This window comes from Phalangium opilio, unplaced genomic scaffold (assembly GCF_054372755.1).
Source record: "Phalangium opilio isolate 3A_F unplaced genomic scaffold, DU_Popi_V2 ptg000537l_1, whole genome shotgun sequence".
In the NCBI taxonomy this organism is placed as follows: domain Eukaryota; kingdom Metazoa; phylum Arthropoda; class Arachnida; order Opiliones; family Phalangiidae; genus Phalangium; species Phalangium opilio.
The window spans coordinates 608,577-631,334 of NW_028324243.1; the positions used below are offsets into that span (position 1 = coordinate 608,577).

Here is a 22,758-nt window from a genome sequence, read left to right on the forward strand (position 1 = left end):
TGACTACTGTTCAAGTATATGGTCTCCCCACCACGTCAGGGACATTGAGAATATTGAACGGGTCCAGCGCCGGGCCACAAAACTTGTTTCTGGCCTACGAACTTTGCCCTATCCGGAGCGCCTCAGAAGGCTGGGCCTTATGTCCCTAGCTGATAAGGCGGCTGCGCCAAGACTTGGTGGAAACCTTCAAATTGGTCCATGGCCACTACGACGTGGATGCCACCGTATTCTTTACCGTTCGCTGGACTGGGAGGAGTGCTCCCACTCTTTCCAAGTTCCGCTGTACGTCCCTGCCTCGGCGTGTCTTTTTCACGCAACGGGTTATTAACTCGTGAAATGGTCTCCCTAGTGAGGTGAAGAGGAACTCGTCCGTCCATGCGTTTAAGGCTCGGTTGGACAAATTCGTCCACTGATTCGCGTCATTGCTTTTTTAATTTGGTTTTTCCATTTAGTTTTTAGCCATATCGTAGTATACGATAGGCTCTTAGTTTGACCCGAGCCGTAGTATCAATAGTAGTAGTAGTAGTAGTAGTAGTAGTAGTAGAATCTAGGTAAAAAAATCCAAAGAAATAAAATCTAGCCCTGAAAAGTCCATGGTAAAAAAAATCCAAAGAAATAAAATCCAGATACAAAAAAAGTAAGGGAAAAAAATCCAAATTTTTTATTGTTCCATACTATTTTATCGAAACCTAATATTATGCGAAATCGCTTTTAAAAAATTAGGAATGTCTCGCGTTCCACTAACATATTCTTCACACAGTAGTTCATCCGCATCTTGACCATTATCGCTTAGCAAAAATCTTTCACGTTTCGGCTCCCCGGTAGTGCACCAGATACCTTCGATCTTCAAGTCTTTGATAGAGCTTGGATTATTTGGATGGTTTGATGTTCTTTGGTTTCTGATGGTGCTTTTAACAGTGTTTTCAGGTGGCTTTACGGCTTTAGTTTCATCATCCAGTTGTGAGACGGCTTCCGCAAATAACTCCGACCGTTTTATACGAGATGCCTTTGCTTTTTCTTTCACTTTTCCTAAGCATTTGGCAACCTCCACAGCTTTCCTATCCGATGGGTGATTGTGACAGTGAATCACTTTGGGTTCCTTGACGTCCAACGTAGTCTTCATAATCGTCTTGCACTTTAAGGAGCTGGCTTTAGCACAACGCCAACGTATTTGGGTGCGCCCTCTAACCTGAAGAACGTACTGACAACGAGAACATCGAATAGCTTGCTATTTAATGGAAATTTCATTTGAGATTTTTTTGGCGTGGTTTTTTTTACCAATAGATTTTTTTTCCGCTGGATTTTTTTTTTAGATTTTTTAGTAGTAGTAGTGGCCGGGGTTGTCGCTTCGTTAGCGTCAGATTTTAGCTTAAAAGGAACTTTATATTACCACAACCCACCCATAGGGGTTACTGGGCTCGGTTAGAGATTTAATTTTAATTAAAATTTTTTCAGGTCAGACCCGGGAATCGAACCCGGGCCGCAGGCGTAGTAGACAAACATTCTACCCACTCAACCATAGAGACTTGATAGAAACCTCGAGTTTTTTATTATTTATTCTTATCTCTAAAATATCGGGGTGATGTGCGGTGGGGTACCTCTTAATCTGTGGGGTCGGAAACTTTTGAATTTTTATCTGTGGGGTCGGATACTTATGAATTTGTATGTTTGGGGTTTTTATATTTATTTTTTTTTATGTATGTGCTAATTAAATAGATAACGATTTTCCTCGTTTCCTACCTCGCTCCTCATGTGTTTCGTTCTCGTTCGGTAGCTATCGTCATCTATGTTATGTTTGACTGGAACGTTTTGGCGGTTAATTCAAATGTGGGTTTAGATAGAGCTAACATAGTGTTAAATGGGCGTTATGCGTCTGATCATTTTAGCATTGCTAAAGGTAATTCGAGGGGATAATCACTAAAATGCGTAATCACTATAACTAAACTTTCTCTTTCAAAAGTTTCTGGGCATAAGTCCTTGTTAGAAATTTATAAGATGCGATAAGTGTGCATCGGCATAAGTCTATGTTGTAAACTCATCGAGGGGATTATCACTAAAAACTATCTGTTCTTCGATTCGCCGGAATATTAGAATTACAGCATAAGTAAATTTATACGGTTATAATTTAATCACTGTTTAGAGTAGGGAATCGAGGGGCTATTCACTCTTATTTTATGCACGGTAAATCATTTAAGCATTGAAAAAGATAGCGCTATTCACTCATTAGGGTAAGGTATAGAGGGGTTATCCACTTGTTAGGGTAGGGTATAGAGGGGCTATTCACTCGTACGATATGGCTACTATTACGAGCCCTTGGGCCGTCTTGTTTTATCTCTTTTTTTTAACTCGTTTGTTCTGTTCCAATTTGTACGTAACTGAGTCGGGCCACAATAAGCCTCTGGCTTTCTTTTTACCCGTCAATAAACATTATTATTATTATAGTATGTCACTACATACAGGATTCAAGCATTCGCCGGCGTCCAGTCAAGATGCTGCTCCAAAAGCATTGGTGTAATGCAGGAAAACGTTGTTAGAGATTTACAGGCGCTATTACAGAAATTAAATGAGTGGTTTCTGATGTGCTAGATGATCTTCCCCTAGTAGATCGAAGACTTGTCTGGTACCAGCACGATGGTGCACCACCACATTTTGCACGCGTTTCACGCAATTGGCTTGACGCCGAATTCGGTCCTCGATGGATAGGTCGGGGTGGTCAAGTCGCTTGGCCACCCCGTTCGCCAGATTTAAGGCTGCTGGATTTCTTCTTTTGGGGGTATGTTCAAAGCATTGTGTATGCCACCGAACCAGTCACATTGGACAACCGTCGAGATCGAATCCAACAAGCTGCCCGATATGCTAGCTCGCACAAGAGAAAACTGGACAATACGCTGTCGCCAATGTGTTTCGAACATTTACGTTAGAAACCGTTTGTTATTTCATTATGCTCAATTAAAATGTCGGTGGCATACACTGCTTAGCTGTTTTCAGTCAAAGATTGCGACTTCTCTTTTAATTTCTGTAATAGCGCCTGTAAATCCCTTACCATTTTTAGCTGCATTGCACCAATGCTTTCGGAGCAGCATCTTGACTCGACGCCGGCGAATGCTTCCACCCGGTATACTTCGTAATGTTAGAGACTTACAGCTCGAGCTAGTTCGAGAACGACAAGCGAGAATTGAATACACTCGGTTTTGCAGTTCTTTTTCCTATTTAGTCTGCACTAAGTCCTTGACAGCGCCTCACCAGCCGTCGCTTTATGAGACTCTACGACGTTTTACCTACGTCACTTCAGGACAAGCTCTCAGTAAACCGTGACAAACTTATGGAACATATCTTATGAACTTATGCCGTAGTTATATAATACAAAAATGTTGAAAATTCAACTTATTGCAGTATGGGAATGGGAGTTTGAATTTATGTCTTTAGTTTTTGAGCTAGTTGAGAAGACGTAAATTGAATGTTTGCTCACCCATGAAGGTATGGTGAAAATATTTTTAAGGAAGCTTCCCCGTTTCGTGGGAGATAGTTGCGAAAATATTATTGCTTTTGCGTAATACAGCTCTGCCGTTGATTCATATTTCTTTGACCGGTCGTACGAAATGACGTTAGGGAATCCTTTCAATTCCCACAACTTATAGGACTGTAATTTTTCATAACCACATAATATTATTAATAAGAAACTGAAAATAGAAGAGCACTCATGTGCTATCACTAAGCGTAAGGTCCATTTTAGCAACGACTTGCGCGGAAAGTTGAATTCAGGTTGTTACACCAAAAATATTAATCTATTGCGGTTTTCTACTTGTTCTACAGCATGATATGATTTAAAAAAAATATTCTACTGCTCAAACGTTGGTTTTGCTCATATTGATTCTGTGAAATGGATACATTAAAGGGATAAATTACTTACATTTTCAAATGTAACACTGCAAAAATGTTTTCAAAAAGTACACAATTAGAAAATAAGTTTGGAAAACTTCTTGGTTGGCTTATCAGATCAGCAGGTTTCTATAGAAATATAATTTAATTTCGCAGAAAATAGCCTAACCATAAGTTTTACCATGGCTTTACCCATGAGGAAAACCAAAATCTCTCTTGAATTTTTGACGCCCCGATCTCTTGGAAGCGCTGACGTAAAAGAAAGGGGAAGAGGCGTTTCACCAAATAGCCATAGATGGGCACTTAAAGAGGATGATTGGCTTATGGTACTACTCGCAAATGTTGTAGTAGGAAACCAATGTAATTCATAAATTAAATGTTTTGGAATCGAATTAGGGTCAAAGATAAGAGTGTACGACAAGTATTTGAAAATAAGGCTTATTTTGTTTGTTAGTTTAGTAAGTGCGAATTGTTAATCGTTAATGGTAAAAATTTTAGGCAAATGGTTATATATTCTATTAAAAACTTATTTATAAAATGAACTGCTACTTCAAATTAAATACAGTAACGGCTGAGGAAGGGCCACGGGCCAAAAGCTCCCGAAATTTTAAATTTACTTTAAAATAAAGTAAAATATAAATCCACGAAGTAGCGAATTGTTAAGTTAAAGTTATCCTGACACAAAAATACAAATATCTTTCAGGAATAGAGCAAGTTCTAATGATTCCATAAATATAGATTTTGCTTGTGATTAATAAGTAAGAAAACTTATAACGCGAGTTAGAAAAACCTCAGCCAAAACTCCGCGAAAATTGTATTCGTGGTTTATGTTGCAATTTCCAATATTAAGATTCTTCTGCGTCACATTAACAGGAAAAAATTCCTTCACAGTAGAGTCCGACGCCGCCAAAAAGTTGTCGGCGGCAGCGTTTGCACAGTTGAGGCATATTGGCGATGGCGCGCCGTTCTATAAACCGGCGGCGGCGTTGCATACAATTTTATTGGCGGCGGCGGCGTTAGAGGCGTGTAAGTTCACAACGTGTGATTAATGTCGTATGTAGTTCTCAGTTGTGAAGTGGTGGTGTTCACAAGATCAGTCCATGTTCGAAAATACTGGTTGAAATCTCTTGAAATTTTAATGTGATTTGCAAAATAATGTTTGGTATTTTTGTGCGAAGTTTAAAATGTTTCTCTTTCCTAGCCTTTTGTAAGAACATTAAAACGAAAATTAACCATAATTTAATGGCTAAAGTCTCAAACAGTTTAAATTTGTTTCCTACAGTAAATTCAATTTCACTGGTTCGAATCTCTTGAAATTTTAGTGAGAGGCATATTGAACGGTTTTAAATAATCGTGGAAAATTTCAAAGTTTTGAAACGAATAGTTCTTTTCCTAAAATTTTCCTAAGCGACTTAATAGGTTGTAGGATTATGCACAAACAATATTTTAATGAATTTTTTGGAAGTGAATTGTTCGTTTTTAAACCTTGAAACTTTGCATCATAATTTAAAACTCTTCAATATGCCTCTCATTAAAATTTCAAGAGATTCGATCAAGTGAAACGGGAGAAACTTTTCAACCGTTCGACGACCAAGCCCTTTAATTAGGGCTAATTTTCGTTCTAATATTTATAAAAAAAAACTATAAAAGGAAATGTTTTGAAATTTTCCAAAAAATAGCAAACGTTGTTTTGCACATCTCTTTAATATTTCAAGAGATTTGAGCCGGTAGATTCAACATTCTGGCTAAATAACTGTGTTCCTCCCACAGCCGGCCATGCTAAAAATGGCTTCTTCGATTTTCGAGCGAAAAGCCCAAAATTACGAACACGCTCTCTTACATAGGGACAAGTTTGTCAAGACAAAAATATTAGCCACATCGTATGATCGTAAAGTACGTAAATTAGAACAACGAGATCAATTGGAAAAACTTCTTCCCGGTCGGTTAAAATTTATATAATATAGTTTTTGCCACTCCTACCGCGAAGTTATATCTCCTGGCCTCAAATAAGATCATGACTCCTAGTTGAAGAGATAGAGAGAGAGAGCAGGGAGGAGAGACTTGAGAGGGAGTGTTAAAGTGAATAGGCGCGTTCTTTCGCTTCGTGGCTAAAATCGTCTCTCTCTGGCGCTGACTCGGGGTCTCATCGCGGTGTTATTAGAACAACGAGATCAATTGGAAAAACTTCTTCCCGGTCGGTTAAAATTTATATAATATACTTTTTGCCACTCCTACCGCAAAGTTATATCTCCTGGCCTCAAATAAGATCATGACTCCTAGTTGAAGAGAGAGAGAGAGAGAGAGAGAGAGAGAGAGAGAGAGAGAGAGAGAGAGAGAGAGAGAGAGAGCAGGGAGGAGAGACCTGAGAGGGAGTGTTAAAGCTTGAAGGAGAGAGGAATGGAGTGGAAACCCCCATACCTATAGCGTTGCCTGTGTACCCCCACCTACGGCACCATAGTCCTCCCAGCATCCTCAGCGGTTAGGTAGGGTCGTACGTCACTCGTACCGGACGAAATTGTAAAGGGCGCTCCCTCTATCTTAAAAATAGAAGCTAGTTCTCATACAAATAAAATGGCGATACGCGGCAGCACTTAGCAATCGCCTACCGAAGGGTAGGGGCGTGCGCGAGGTACATTGGGAGAGATATGGTGCCGCAGGTCGCCCATCATCATTTCCAATCCATCTGACTCCCTTATCCCTGGTTAAAGTGAATAGGCGCGTTCTTTCGCTTCGTGGCTAAAATCGTCTCTCTCTGGCGCTGACTCGGGGTCTCTTCGCGGTGTCCGCGCGCATGCGTCAAATTTAAAAACCGGCTTTGAACTAGAAGGGGAAGTTCGTGTTTGAATTTCTGCCATGGATAACTATAAGTAGTGTTGTTTTTTAATTGTTCAAGTAACCTATAAGTATTTAACAAGACCCGACATGGTAAATATCGTTTTCAAACCATTTCCCAAACAAAAAACAAAGCTTGAAATTTATTGAAAGTGAATAGAAGCTAGTGGAAGCTAATATCCATCTTTTACATTTTTCTATCTGGGTTTTTGACTTTGGAAACGCGTGGAAGGATATTCCTTTCATATATTTTTAAGCCAATACCTTGAATCATTCCTACAACCGTTACAAAAACAATTTGGCATTTTTATTAAGCCTCGGTTTTCTTCCAACAGACGGTGATTGTTGTTTGAACAGAGTGAGTTGTGCAGCAGTCGATGGAAGCGGAAGCTGGCGGCAGAGAGAATTTTTAAATTCTCTCTGCTGGCGGTAGTAAACGACGTCACTCGCGCCTGCGCGTTAGCTAAAATTGTGGAACAGAGATAAAAATTCCTACCCCCACTTTCTTTCCCATTTGCCACTGTATGACGGTTTTTTTAGCATTAGATCAACACTCCCTCTAACGTTCCTTACTCCCTGGAGAGAGGAAGGGAACCCTGTCTCTGACAAACTCTCCGAGACTAGTCCTCTATTCGCGAGCGTTTCTTAGCAAGCGGCTCTGGGCGAGGCTGTAGATTACTGGGCTGGCGAACGATAGGTCCGCGGTTCGATTCTCCGTGGAGGAAGAAAATTTAAAAAATATAACCTCTTCCCTGTATCAAGTTTAAAGCTCCACCCGTGAACCGTAACGTTAACTAAAAAGAAAAATATTTTCTCTCAACGTTCAAAAATGACGAACGATACTGCCAAAGGCAGGACTGTGGCACTACTACTACTACTACTACTACGAGAATGACAACAGGGCAGATCAAACTAAGAGCCTCATCGTATACTACGATGTAGCTAAAAACATTGGCAAGCCAAAAAGTGATCGAGTGGGCTGTGGTTGTAGCAAGGAAGGCAAAAATGAGAGCCAGTCAAGGCTAGGAGTCTAGATCCGTGGAGTACAAATTTATAATGACTAGAATTTTTAAACTGGTCCCTCCTCAATTTTGTTAATAGTTCTCAATTAATAAACTGGTCCCAAGGACTTGAACCCCCGGATTTAGAATAAAAAAACTGGTCCGAGCATTTAATAAACTGATTTTGGCCCTGTGAACCTGTGCTATTTCCAAGATTGGTTGGCACGTCGTCGCACACCGGTGATTTTTCGGCGTCGCGGCACGCTGTTTAAAAGTACGTACGGCGGCGGCGGGCTTAAAAACTAGATATGTGGCGCCGGCGTACTATCGGCGGCGTCGGACTCTACTTCACAGAATGTTTAAGTAAGTCTATCACACCAAAGAGAATATACCAAGAGGAGCAGAAAGTTTAGCCTATCACAAGGTTTTTGAAGAGTCCGACTACGTTTTTGGAATAACTAGATTCGGTTTTTGTTGATTGCCTAAGCAGCGACGCCTTTTATTGGTTAAATTATGTCGGCTGCTTAATGTTGGTGGTGGCAAAGCGTTGATCTCTGGGTTGGCCGTTAACGTACAAAAGGTAATTTCTAAGCAGACAACATGATCACGTGAACAACCGGAACTAGTTTCTCCAAATTCAGAGCCGGTCCCTATTTACAAAGTTTCTGCTCCTCTTGGTATATTCTCTTTGATCACACTAACTTTAATTGCTTTTCGATAGACTTAAGTATATCCGCAATAGAACCATCGAAGTCGCCAAGACGATCCCTGTTGCCGTTGGGTTTCAGGTAGAATAATGGAATCAACTGAGAATTGAAATCAAACAAATAGTTAATTTCTAGAAAAAGTTTAACCAAATATTTTTTTATTTTTCATTAAAAATAGACTCAAATAATTATGCCGCCATTAATGGAAACCTTTAGACTGAAGTGGGATTTTGTTAGAAATAGAAGATAACAAGACGACCCAAGGGCTGGGCCATAATAGTAGCCACATCTTTATCCACTTAATTAATAAAATGGAAAGAAATACTTAACAAAATGCGATTCGTACTTTTTCTTCCTAACTTCCGACCCCGCAAATTAAGAAGAATTCAACCCCGAAAATTAAGAAGAATTCGACCAAACAATTACAGGAGTATCCGAACCCACAGAAATATATATATATGCAAGATCTATAGTAGTGTCATCCCATGTTAATTTCCCATAAGCCCTAATACTACAGGGCTGAAGCTGGCAGTATTTGTATTTTAGGGGTCGGATACTTCTGTATTTGTATCTTGTATCTGTGGGCTATATGATACTTATTTATTTGCGAGGCGCTGCGTCAATCTTAGCAAGGAGGATGTATAAGAGAGGAGACTCGTTCTGCATAGGGGGGAAGTAAAAAACGAGGCGCGCAACTTCAACGCGCAAGCCGTTGGTAAAGGCGCGCTACACGTGATAGTTGTTGTAAATGAGAGATATTCAAAATTATAAACATGCTCATGAGACTAGATCAAGAAGACTAAAATGCAAGCGCGAGAATGTACGCTCTCTTGCCGTTAGTTGGTAGCGGAAACCAGGGTAACAGGGGAACGGTACAGTAGCGTTTTAGGAACGGGGAACTACGTGCATTTTGGCTAACTCCGAAACTCCCCTCTTAAACATTCTCCTTGATCTTGGTTTCAAGAAAGTCATTTAACCCAAATTTGGAATATTTCTTTCCTTTTCGTGTATGTGCTAATTAAGTAGATAAAGAAGTGGCCCAGCCCTTAGTCATCATCTTAGTTGGTTCCCTTCAAGCTGACAAAATGGTCTTCGAATTTCCTTATGTAGTTTTCAGTATGGTTGTACTTATACTCACCTGCTGATATAAGAATGTTCGAATTACTGTATTCTTTAGCATTTTATCGAATTTCTTTTCTGGGTTAAAAAGAGAGGAAAAAAAAATATTTACTTAGTATTAACAAAAGTAAAGAAAAAAGTAGTTCTTTTAAGGTTATGTTAACTGAACTTTTCCTTCAAAGTAATTTGTTTCAAATTAAAAATTACGTTTGTCTCTTTATTTTTTCATACGTCAATCATTTTAATGGATTATTTAGTACACTATATTAATTTCTATGCATGCATCTTGTATTGCAAACGTGTTTTTAGTTAAATTTAACTCTTTCTACTGTTACAATTTACATCTTATCATTAAAATTGCTGATTTTGCTAAACTTTCGTATGTTCTCGAGATTGAATGGTTTTACGTCGTTTTATAAACCGGTGTTTCTCCAAACCGATCTATCTTACATTGGAATCAAAGTCGAACGCCTTGAGATCTATGCTCGAATTAAATCAAGGAGACTTCAAAATAAAATTAAAAAAAAGCCCAAAAGGTTATCTTCTTCCTTTTTCTATTGTTAACAATTTCTTTCTTATTACATATATTAAAACGTAAATATTCATTATTTCAAATAACCATATTGGGAATAGACAATGCTAAGGTTTGAAAAGAACTCTCCTTTTCATAAACATACGTCTTCTTTTGCTATGGTTAAACGTATGGAAACGGGTTTTAGTTTTAGCACTTAGAAAGTAACTTTCCTTCGACCTAATATCATTAAACACATGGAATGGAAAAATTATAAGCCTAAACCCAGGTTCCTCTAACGGCATTGAGAGTCCCGAAACTTAATTCGACGTCATCAAAACGTAGTTTAAGTGAACAGCCAATAAGATTATTTAAAATTTTCGTTACGTGTTGGAGGGAGGGGCTCTATGCTGGGCTATGAGTCGGACTGAAGTAAAGGCTAACCGTTCTCCATTCCGACTTCTAAAATTAAATCTATCCCTGGCCTTATGTTATCGCTATGGTTTGAGTGGAAAAAGTTTCAATATTGGTCTAGGCGTGGAGATAGAGAGGCGCTGCCTTAAAAGAACCACGCAACGTTTCTCCATTCAAGTCCATCTGTGTTCATGGTCTTAGCTTCAACACTAATGTATTGCAATAACGATTGTTTTGGAAACAAAATTTCGCAAAACATTAACCCGTTTATTTAGTGCATGATTGTATCAAGAAAGCGTACACTTAGGATACATTTCTCGACCCCCTCCCCACACACATACACATGACTTTACTTTGTTTCTCGAGCAAAGCTATAAACTCCAGTTTGTCCAATATTCTATAGGCGTTACTTAGTGCAGTCTTTCAATTTATTTTTTTCTAATATCTTCATGAAACAAACTTGGCTACTTTTAGTGACGTACGTATTCCACTCAGGGGTACCGATCATTATTTTTCATAAGGGGGGGGGGGAGCTACCGACCAAGGCAGCACGCAAAGAGGGGAGAGTCATGGGGGATGACGAAGAATTTGGTCCTTCCTAGAGTCCTTTTTGTTGTCACTGATTGGCGTTTCTAAGCGTTTAAAAGTGGTTTCGAACTTCTAGAAACTGGTATTTCAAATCTAGTCTGAAAACTTTGAGCACCTCCTTAATGAAAATAATCGCGCTAGTTCAGTAGTAAGTAGAGAATGTTTATTAGGATATATTAGCTGATAGTAATGGCTATGTCGATGTAAATACAGACCTAAGCGTGATTATTGAAATAGACTAAATAATTAACTCAATTACCACAACAAGAAAGGACCATTATTATTTTCCTTATGCATAGTGTCAAAAGAAGGAGTGTGGGGGCCCCGGACCAGTTCCGGGCGACTCACAGTGGCCCTCAAATTAAATGCGAATTCCTCACAGCTCCTCTGATTTTTCCCAGGTTGGGCCCTGGCCCAAACTGCCCCCACATGATCAGTGCCACGGATAACGTTTTAAAAAGTATGATATGTATTTGCGTCTAAAAGCCTGGGCTGTGTTTTATTCATATGATCATAAGTTTGCAGTCCATCTTCCTATTTAGTTTGTACTAAGCCTTTGACAGCAGCGCCTCACCAGGCGTCGCATTACAAGAATCTATGACAAACCACTACGTCATTTCATGACAAGCTCTCAGCCAGTGACAAACTCCTGGAACATATCTTATGAACCTATGATATGATTTTTTAAATTCAATATGAATAGTTTGTTCCGAAAGGACGTTTTCAGGCCTATAGTTTGACATAGAGTCCTTGTTTCAAAATGAACTGCTTGTAAATGGAGTTTCTCGGGGACTTCGAGGCAAACTTCTTTTTGTATAATTGTACTTAGCATTTAATGCAGGGAAACATCATTATCGGTTTTTCAATCAATTAATTACTCATTGGATTTTGAGGGAAAAAATACATCTGACCATGTTTTATCCATTTCACGCCAATTGTTACTTTTAATTTGAGTACTTTTTTCTTGCCTTTAAGTTTTTGGACTTGTTTACTACATTATCATTTCACCTGACTGTATAAATTTTAAGAACAAAGGAAAGCAACAGGTGCTGAATATGGAATTGGTCGGATATTATTAATACGGTTCTGAAGGTAAGGAACATTAATGCTTAACTAATTTCAACTAACTAGATTAACCGGAAATATATATAAATGCCTGTTAGTTCATTAGAAAATTGAAGTGGAATTCTATTAATTTTATCTTGAAAAGACACTCATTTTAGTTAGTTGATCGCTTTTTCGATTTTTCAAGTGGGAAGACTTGTAGAGGAATTATAAATTAAGTACACCCCGAGGGGCTAGTCATTCGCCAAAATTTTGTATACGGGATTTACGAGAGGTATTTCTGTGGGCGCTTCCATAACCTGTCGGCGGCCTTTAGTTAGTCGAACGCGCTCCGTAGCCTTGTCAGAACAACTCTCCGAAAAGGGGGCGGTAACCTCGTAAGTCCCGTATACCTGATTACAGATTTCTGAATTTATATGTGAATTACGATGATTACTGAACTAATTTCTTGAGTTCTGTGATTACGATTATTTTCGGTGATTTACAAAATCTTTACATTGATTTCCCGTTATTGCCTCAGATTACTTGCGATTTCTGTTTGAATTCCAATGAATTCAGGTTTCTTTTTGCTGAATGCCGTGATTACCACTGGATTCATCGTGAATTTCGATGAATGCAGTGATTATTTCTATTTCAACTGACCATAATTTTTACTTTGGATTTTCGAATTCCTCGATTTATTACGTGTGATTATTTCCGATTTCCTCAAGATTTCATGTTATTTCCAACGATTATCGGAGATTTCTGATTGCCTTTGATTACTTACAAGAATGATTTTCATTATTGATGATTTTCTAAGAATGATTTTCTAAGAATGATTTTCATTATTGATGATTTTCTAAGAATGATTTTCATTATTGATGATTTTCTAAGAATGATTTTCATTATTGATGATTTTCTAAGAATGATTTGATTACTGATGATTTTCTAGGTATTCTAGAAATCAAGTAATCGATTTCAGCGGTTTTGTACACCTTATTATTCAAGTGACTAACCCCTCGGTACAGCCTGATTCTTCAAGAGGAACTGTGTAAACAGAAGAAGCAAGTAACGGTCTTTTGGGCGTGAAGCTTTCCCGGGCGTGTTTAAGAAGTTTACACTTACCGAACCGAGTTTATTGATTTTAGGACAGCAGTAGGCAATAGGACATTGCTAAGAAATGATTAAAGTGACGCGTGCAGCAAAACCTGACGTGTACAATTAAGATCATAAATGTGCATATTTGGGGAGAGGCAAAACTAGGTCTTAAGAATCAATTTTTCTTTTCCTTATTCTCTTTTAATCCAAGGCCAGAAATTTCGCGAATCCAATGTCTTATCTTACTTTATCGGAGCTAAGACTCAGAGATAACATACATATGTTTGAAAACTTTGCATCCTTTCTAGCCGGTATCCTCCCAATGGACCGAATTCCCAATGAACCGAAATCCCATTCAACCGAAACACGCCAAACTAGATAAGAGACTAGCGGAACGGCGGGTTTTCGAACCACTGGGATTTCCCATAGATTCGAATGCAACGGGGTGACGTTGATTTAGGACAGGTTAGGTTAGGTTAGGTTTGGTTAGGTTTGTAATATTTTATAAATCATTTAACAAAGCTACGCCTCTTCCAGAATATTGATGTTTAGCTTCATTGACTTCTCAAATAATATGCCTTTTCCAAAACATTACTGTTATCAGAAGTGAGATGAGACCAGAAGTACTGAGCTAACCAAATTCTTCACTCGGCGAAAGTGAATATTCTTGATAACACACCAACGGTTAGCCCTCTGGTGTCGGTTTCAGAATTCCCCCTCCAAAACGTGAGACGCTCGCGGTGGTAGACGGCCGAACTAGATTCAAGGAGCCGCGTCCGGGTTACGCGGCTTTAGGTTGAGGGGAAGGGGGTAAGAAATGTTTTTGGAACTCGACCAATTTTTTTCTCTCTAGTTTTAGCGTAAAGTTTCTTACTAAGGCTGGCTACTAATTTTAACCAGGTTGGGAGAGCTACTACTTATAAACTGAACCGACTGAAAAATCCAATTTATAGTTGCTAATCTATTTAACTAAGTTTTTTTTTTGTTGAAGGTAATTTCTTTAAGTTGAAATTCTAAGTTTTGTTTGTGAAGAAAAGTACAAGTTTTCTTGGTTTAACTAATTTTTATTCTGAGAAGTTTGGTCCTCTCTCTAAAGGTTGCTACAAGATTGTGTTTATTTTACATAAAAAAAAGGGTTTCTCGGAGAGAATTTTTAGTTCCTTCCCCCATGTTTTAGAGGTTATTTTCATGCCCTTTCAAAGGCCATGCTATCTATAGCGGTCAGTGACGCTGTGGGTTTTCTGGGGCTTGGATGGAAGTTTTTGGGAAAGGAGTGTACTGGTTTTATTCAAAGGATGGGGCAGGGCCAGCCTTTTTTACTATTGAAAGGGGTTTATTTTTCATGGAGCCATGACCTGCTAAATTTCTAAAGTTGACCCGTGAAGGCCTTATTTTAACAAACATTATTTACATAGAGTATTTGAGTTTTTTCTCGTGTTTGTTGTCATGGTTGGTTTTATAATTTGACCCTTGACCTTATTGTTATTAGAAAGGTTGGGTTTTCTGGTCATTTTTGTACACTCCCCACCGAAAGACGTAGTCTTTCCAGATTTTAACATAATTCTTAATTATTACACAATTCTAAATATTTTTACAACAATTCTAGCTTACAAATCACATACTATCTAACATTTGAATGAATTAAATTGAATGATACCAATAGTTACACAATTTTGAAAAATTAAAAAATACAAAAATACAAAATTTCACAAGTTTTGAGATTAAAAAAAAATACAAAATACACAAAAAATAATATATACAAATTTATACATGCACTAAGTTACATCATTATGATCATTGACTTCTAGAGAGTAGAGCAATTGTACAGGCCTACGAATTTCATTGCCTTTACTTGTTTTTAACACACATGACCTTATCTTTCCGTCTCTACCTATTATGACCTCTTTAATTAGGCCCAAATTCCACATGTGTTTTTTGACCATATCCTCGTGGATGAGAACTACATCTCCCACTTTAATTGCTTTTCTATTCTTATCTAACAAGCTGTGGTGAGCCGATCTTAATTCAAGTAAATACTCTACTCTCCACCTCTTCCAGAGTCTTTCGTTTAATGCTAACCTATATTTTTGCCTTTTAGTAAAGTCCTCTCTTGAGGCTGGTATTTTTTGTTCTTTGATTTTCAGAGGGGGTAGACACGTCACGCGTTTACCCAATAGTAGGTGTGATGGTGTCAGGGGACTGGGTTCCCCAACGTCATTAAAAACATAAGTTATAGGTCTTGCATTTATGACCGCTTCTGTTTCTATTAACATTGTTTCCATTTCAGTAAATGTTAACGCGGCTTTACCTAAAATTTTTCTTAATGTTGTTTTGGTTGACCTTACTAATCTTTCCCAGTAACCCCCATGCCATGCCGCTCTCTCCGTTATAAAACGCCATTCTACACCTTTTTTGCCAAAATAGTTCAAGACATCGGGGTCTCTAATAACTTTCCAAATTTCTTTTAAGTCTTTGTCCGCCTTTTTAAAGGTCTTCCCGTTGTCACTATAGACAATATGAGGAATGCCTCTTCTAGAGACCATTCTCGAGAAGGCTAATAAAAATTCGTGGGTGGACAGGGAAGCCACTAACTCCAAGTGCACTGCGCGTGACACTGCACACGTGAAAAGACAAATGTAGCTCTTTTCTGTTTTTCCGTCGATTTTTACAAATAAGGGCCCCGCGAAATCTACGCCAAGGGTTTGGAAACAAGGGGTTTCTTCTATTCTTTCTTTAGGTAGGTTGGCCATGGGAGCGTCTCCCGCTACTGCCAAGTGTCTCTTGCAAATCAAACACCCACCCACTATACTCTTTGCTAATTGTCTACCTTTTATGATCCAATATCTCTCGCGTGCTTGAGTTATAGTATCTTGTACACCAGAATGGCATACTTCTTCGTGACTTCTTTTCATTAGTAAATTTGATAATGTATTGGACTTTTCTAATATTATAGGATGTTTAATAGCGTAACTTACACTAGACTCTTCAAGCCTGCCGCCTACTCGTAAAATCCCTTGGTCATCTAATATTGCTCTGAGTGTTGCTATTTTTGACGAGTTATTAATTTTATTCCCTGTTCTTATAGCTTCTATTTCCTCACTAAAGTCAATGTTTTGAGTGGCCTTTATCCATTCCAATTCCGCTCTTGCGAGCTCGTTGGCTTGAATAGGTCCCTCATTAATCTGGATTTTCTTACATTTATTCACAAATCTAAATATGTAAGCCGTAATCCGCAAAGGCTTGTAGATAGAACTGTAGTTTTTAAGGTCTATCAAGTTGGTTATACTATGACTGTCTTCGCATCTAATTACTAACACGGTTTTTCTTTTTTCGCATTCTATTTCGTCTAAATCTGTATTTAATTCTAATGGAGATTTAACTAAGGGCCAATTTGAATTTTCCCCCTTGAGCCAGGTGGGACCTTCCCACCAGGTTTTGCCATTCACTAGTTCGTTTATCTTAGACCCCCTGGTGGGTAAGTCCGCTGGGTTTTGTTCGCCTGGACAATGGTTCCAACATTTTGGGTCAGATAATTTCTGTATTTCTTTCACCCTATTGGAAACGAAGGGTTTCCAAATGTCTTTGTCACTTCTAACCCAATTTAGAGCTATCATTGAATCCGTCCACATGAATATGTCTAACTCATCTTGCTTAAAGGCTTCTTTAGTGAAGTCGACTAACCTCGCGCCTATTGCGCAACCCATTAATTCTAGCCTGGGTAAACTAATCTCCTTCAACGGGGCCACCCTTGCCTTAGAGTTTACTAACGATACCCTAACTTCTGTGGTATTTATTACGTAACGCAAGTATATCACTGCACTATAAGCCTTTAAACTTGCATCGCAAAAACAATGCAGTGACATATTTGAAATATTCTTTCTGGGTCCCTTAAAATAGCACCGGTCTATCGAAATTTTTCTAACATCGGGCATTTCCCCATACCAGTTTCTAAATATTTTTCCATCTTCAACCTCTATTGTCTCATCCCAGGCTACATTTTTTACCCATAACTGTTGAAGCAAGATTTTGGCTCTAATGGTAAACGGTGATAAAATCCCCATGGGATCAAATATTTGGGCGACCATGCTAAGGACGTTTCTTTTGGTTTCCTTTACGTTTTTTAGAGTTTCTAATAGGTTTGTTAAATCAAATGAGAATGTGTCAGTTTTGGGATCCCATACTAAGCCTAGAACCTTTTGTTTTTCAGATTCAGCTTGACCTTCGAATAATAATTTATAATTGTCCCCCGACATATTTTCGCTTTTCCATAGGTCTCTAAGTTCATTTGAGTTAGACTGCCATTTCCTAAGTTTCATGTTAGCATCTCTAACTATTTCCGCTATTTGTTTAGTAAGCTGGAACGCCCCTTTTACGCTATCTTCGCCGCTGGTTAAGTCATCGACATAAAGGTCATTGTCTAAAACTTCTACCGCTTGGGGTTTTTCATCTTTATATTTTTCTATGTGGATTTTAATCGTTCCTGCTAACAAGAAGGGGCTAGATGTTACACCGAATGGCACCCTAGTCATCCTAAGCGTTTCAAATTTGTTTTCGTTTATTTTGCCGTCCTTTTCGCTAACCCATAAAAACCTAACAGAGTCTCGCTGATCTTCCGCTATTGCCACCTGTAAAAAAGCCTTCTCAATGTCGGCTGTTATTGCTATAGGGTGTTTTCTAAATCTGAGTAGCAATAACAAAAGATCAGGGTTTAAATTAGCTCCGCTACTGAGACAATCATTTAATGATGGTTCACCTTTTTCGTGGGAAGACGCGTCATAAACGACGCGTAATTTGGTCGTAAGACGATCTTTTTTCAAAACTGGTTGATGGGGCATATAGTATGTCCCTATTTTATTTTGCGTTAATTCTGGATGGGGCACCCTCTCTACTACTCCTTGCTCTAATTGTTCCTCGATCACTTTTTTGTAATCCGAGTACAATTCTGGTTCTAATTTAAACTTCTTAATTAAAGGTTTCATTCTTTGAGTAGCTACTGCTAAGTTGTTGGGTAGTACCTCCTTTTCTACACGCCAAGGAAATTTGACGCTATATCTGCCCTCTTTAATTTCTGCTGTTTCTCTAAAATGTTTCATTACATCTGATTCTAAGGGTTCTTGTTGGGGATTCCCGTCAATACCCAGGGCTTCTAATTCCCAAAGCGATTTCATCATTTCCGATGGGCGAGGTCTTCCTACGTTAACGAATCCTACCCTTACAACATTGTTGTTTAGCTCAACTTGAGGTTTGTTTGTTGGACCTTGTATGACCCATCCTAAATTTGTTTCTAAACAAACCAAATTTTTTGTGAATCTTTCCACGTTACCAGTGACGAACTCCCAGTAGAAGTCCCCACCTACCAATATTTCAATGTTTGTCTCGCCTAATTTCGCTTGACTCGGGGGATCGCATAATTTTAACCCCTTTTTATTCATTAAATTTTCCACTTGTTCAAATTCGGTGGTGGCTATGGCTTCACACAAGTATGGTAGAACCACTGCAGTAATTTCTAATTTTTTACACGGATCTACCGCGCTTTGTACGTTTAATTTCACAACTTTTCTTTTCTCTACGCTAGGGGTTTTATTGGCAAAGTTATACACTGTAACTGTTTGTTCCCCTACTATTGGCAAATCTAATTGTTGCGCAACCTCCTCTCTAATAAAGGTGGCCTGCGCGCCTCCATCTAATAATATTCTAACCCCTAATTCCTTTCCTATTTTTTCGGGGTGCTGGGCCGTGGCTTTAGCCGTTTGGAGTAAAACTGAGCCCATATCTAAATGAGGGGACGTAACTGTTAAGGTTGTGACCCCCCTTTCATCCTTTCCCTTTTCTTTGTGGGATTCTCTAGGTTTTTCCTCTAATTTTTGATTGCAATTATTTTTATAGCAAACTGCGGCATTATGCCTCCCATTACAAATTTTACACGTTCTAAATCGCGAATGGCATTCCTTGGAGGAATGTCCCCTTTTAATGCAAATATAGCACCTTTCCTGATCTTGGATCAATTTTCTTTTTTCTTCTAAGCTAAACTTGTAACAATTTGAGCTCGAGTGGTTGTCCACTTCGCAAAAGATACAATAGTATGAACCCCTAGTTTGACCCTGATTTGGTTTATAATTAACGGTTGTTTGGAGCGCAGTGGCTGTGGCTAAATTTTGACTATCGTTAGACGGTTTGAACTGTTTTGGTTTTGATTTTTCTTTGGCATTCATACCGAGGATGGCGGATGTTTCCCTTCCCTCTACTTGATCTTTTAAAAATTCCATTAATTTTTCTATATTCCAGTCCCCGTCATTTTTTCGGGCTAAACTGTAGGACAGTCTAATTTCATTGGGTAAACATTTAATGATAGCTGGACATACTGAATATCCACTAAGTGACGTATCTTGCCCCAAAGATCTTAGGCTTCTTAAATTGACTTCACACGTGTCATATAATTGGCGTAAGGCCTTAATGTTATTGGCGTCATGCACTGGCTCTAAATTTAATAACACTAGCATATGAGTGTGTTTAACCATACCTAACTTATCATATCTATTTTTCAATATTTTTACCGCTTCGTCATAACTCGCGTCTGACGCGTGTAGGCCTCTTAATGATTCTTTAGCCTCTCCCGACAAGTGTGATTCTAATTGACTAAGTTTTTCAACGGGAGATAAATTTTCATTGCTTACGGCTAGTTCAAATCGGCTCCAGAATCCTTGCCACTGCATGAAGTCGCCGGAGAATTTGCTGATCTCCAACGCTGGTAGTTTTGAGGCCGTCCTAAAGTTGGTGGTTGGTGGAGGGTTCGCTATGATGTTTGCTGGATAATTTGTGTTAGCAGCCGCTGACGATTGTAATCCGATGATCGGTCCGTTGTTTCCGGTAGCTGCGTTGTTCTGTTGCCCAACTCCATTTGGTGTTACTGTTGGGTTTGATGGGGTATAGATGGTCGAGGTGTTTGATCCACTGACCGAGTTGGCTCTTGAAGATTCCGTTTGAATTTGTTGAATTTTTCTATTCACCTTTGATTTTAGTAGGGTGATTTCGTCTTGTATATTTTCTACTTTTTCTAATTCGGCGTCGATGGTGGTTTGGTCCCTTCCTGGGATTAAGTCTATTATTTTGCTATTTAAATCTTGTAGCGTTTCTTCTTTTTGTTTAAAAAGAGCGAGTTGATCTTCCAGATCTTCTAAAGCCGTATTATTATCGGCTAATAGCGCTTTTAATGAGTTTTGTATTCGCGTTACCGCACTTCTAGCTTTTGTTCTAATTGTTTTTAATTTTACTAAATCTAATTGCGCCGTTGTTAAGGCACCCGCCGATCCACTTTGTTTTTGAAGTTCATCCATAGTTGAGTTTGTGAGTTTTTTAAAGTTTTACGTACCGACAGTTCTTGCGCGCGGTTTTTCTAAATATCCAAGGTTTTTCCCGGGTTTCCGTAGGCACCATAAAGTTTCTTACTAAGGCTGGCTACTAATTTTAACCAGGTTGGGAGAGCTACTACTTATAAACTGAACCGACTGAAAAATCCAATTTATAGTTGCTAATCTATTTAACTAAGTTTTTTTTTTGTTGAAGGTAATTTCTTTAAGTTGAAATTCTAAGTTTTGTTTGTGAAGAAATGTACAAGTTTTCTTGGTTTAACTAATTTTTATTCTGAGAAGTTTGGTCCTCTCTCTAAAGGTTGCTACAAGATTGTGTTTATTTTACATAAAAAAAAGGGTTTCTCGGAGAGAATTTTTAGTTCCTTCCCCCATGTTTTAGAGGTTATTTTCATGCCCTTTCAAAGGCCATGCTATCTATAGCGGTCAGTGACGCTGTGGGTTTTCTGGGGCTTGGATGGAAGTTTTTGGGAAAGGAGTGTACTGGTTTTATTCAAAGGATGGGGCAGGACCAGCCTTTTTTACTATTGAAAGGGGTTTATTTTTCATGGAGCCATGACCTGCTAAATTTCTAAAGTTGACCCGTGAAGGCCTTATTTTAACAAACATTATTTACATAGAGTATTTGAGTTTTTTCTCGTGTTTGTTGTCATGGTTGGTTTTATAATTTGACCCTTGACCTTATTGTTATTAGAAAGGTTGGGTTTTCTGGTCATTTTTGTACATAGCGCGTGGGAAGCGGCATAAAATCCTCAAATTTGTTCACTAGTGCCAGGATCTACTACCAATGCTAGAGCCCTTCACTTCTAGTCTCATCTCACTTCTGCTGTTATGTTATGTTAGGTTAGGTTAGGTTAGGTTAGGTGTGGTTTGGTTTGGTTAGGTTAGGTTTGGTTAAGTTTGGTTAGGTTAGGTTGAGCGACGCAAATGTTTCGTACTTTTCATGAAAATACCATTGAAAACTTACTTTAGAGTAACATTAAAGAAAATGTTACGGTTTACGGCTTATTTTAGCTTTCCCTTAAATTAACATAAGCCTTTAAAACCGATTCCACGGTTAACTCATTGCTACTTCGTTTTTATCGGAGATAACTAGGCAGTGTACACTAACGTTAAGTGCAGCCGTTCATGGCTATCTCCACTTTTCGTAAACCGCTCAAGGTGCGGGATTTCGGTCCAATGGGACCTCCCTTCTTTGGTTTCGGTTGAATGGGATTTCGGTCCAATGGGAGGGAATCTTTATAGCCATTAAAGGTAAGCTAAAATTTTCTGAATTTTTTAAATAGAAAGACCGTGCAAATAGTGATGGAATTATAGAAGAACCGAGAAATAAAGCTGACCTCTACGCGTTAGGCTTCTCCCCAAAGAGAACGTCAGACTATCCCTATTGGAAGTCAGACGTCTAGTACTTACTGACAGTTTCCCTCAAGTCGGTTGAGCTAATGCCAAAATCGCTCGCGCAGGGTATTTCACCAATAGCCAACACCAAAACCTTTCAATATCACCATTGTCCGATTAATACACATGTCATGGAACCTTTAAAACAAGTTGCTCAGAAACTATAGCGGAAAGGCATTTTGATTTGTGGTAGTCAAGTCAAAGATTTCTATAAGGCTAATATACGAATTCTAGGGAAATGTCCGCAATGTCTGGGGTAAAGCGAACGAGAGGGCTTAATAGGTCTTGGACATTTTGTTTCCGTGTTTCTAGGAGTAAATACGAATGCTAAAGGTCCTATAATTAACAAAGTTTTTTAACGCTGTTTTTGCACGATTCCAAAATGTTTATCGATCTATCCTTGATAGCTTTAGAAAATACGCGGCTGTTTACCTCGCTGCTTAATGTTTCGTTATCGTATAAAGTTATTAATAAAACAAAGGCAAAGAAAGACTATTAAGTTGGACCGGAGCCTCCGAGATATCTAGGCCCGTGTGTGTCGATTTTCATGTGGGGAAATATCCAGTTTCAAAGAGGAAATATTTTTGCCCAATATGTGTACTAGATGGCGCTCTTATTACAGTTGCGAAGGGGGTCTTCCATAAATTGTCGCTGATATTTTAGGGGCCAATTATAAAAATTTTATGGAAGAGAAAAGTTTCACCCTTAAATTAACGTAATTGTTTTATGGGCTATTTATTTTTTATTGAATCTTTTGGTTAGATTGTGTAGACAACAAAATTAATTATGCGATTTTAACA

At 38.6% G+C, this 22,758-nt stretch overlaps 1 protein-coding gene and 1 long non-coding RNA gene across 2 annotated transcripts in view; both read right to left on the reverse strand.

Annotated features, from left to right (window-relative positions):
* The window catches only part of LOC149588658 (uncharacterized), a 422,944-nt gene extending 419,322 nt beyond the window's left edge, over positions 1-3,622 (reverse strand). The window contains exon 1 of the long non-coding RNA XR_016379805.1: positions 3,470-3,622. This is a non-coding gene — a long non-coding RNA (uncharacterized LOC149588658). The remainder of the gene's footprint in view (positions 1-3,469) is intronic.
* Positions 3,623-14,968: 11,346 nt separating this feature from the next.
* LOC149588675 (uncharacterized) lies at positions 14,969-20,527 on the reverse strand. The gene has a single exon (XM_089862072.1). The coding sequence runs from the start codon at positions 20,525-20,527 to the stop codon at positions 14,969-14,971; it is 5,559 nt and encodes a 1,852-aa protein (XP_089718198.1).
* Between the last annotated feature and the right edge of the window lie 2,231 nt (positions 20,528-22,758).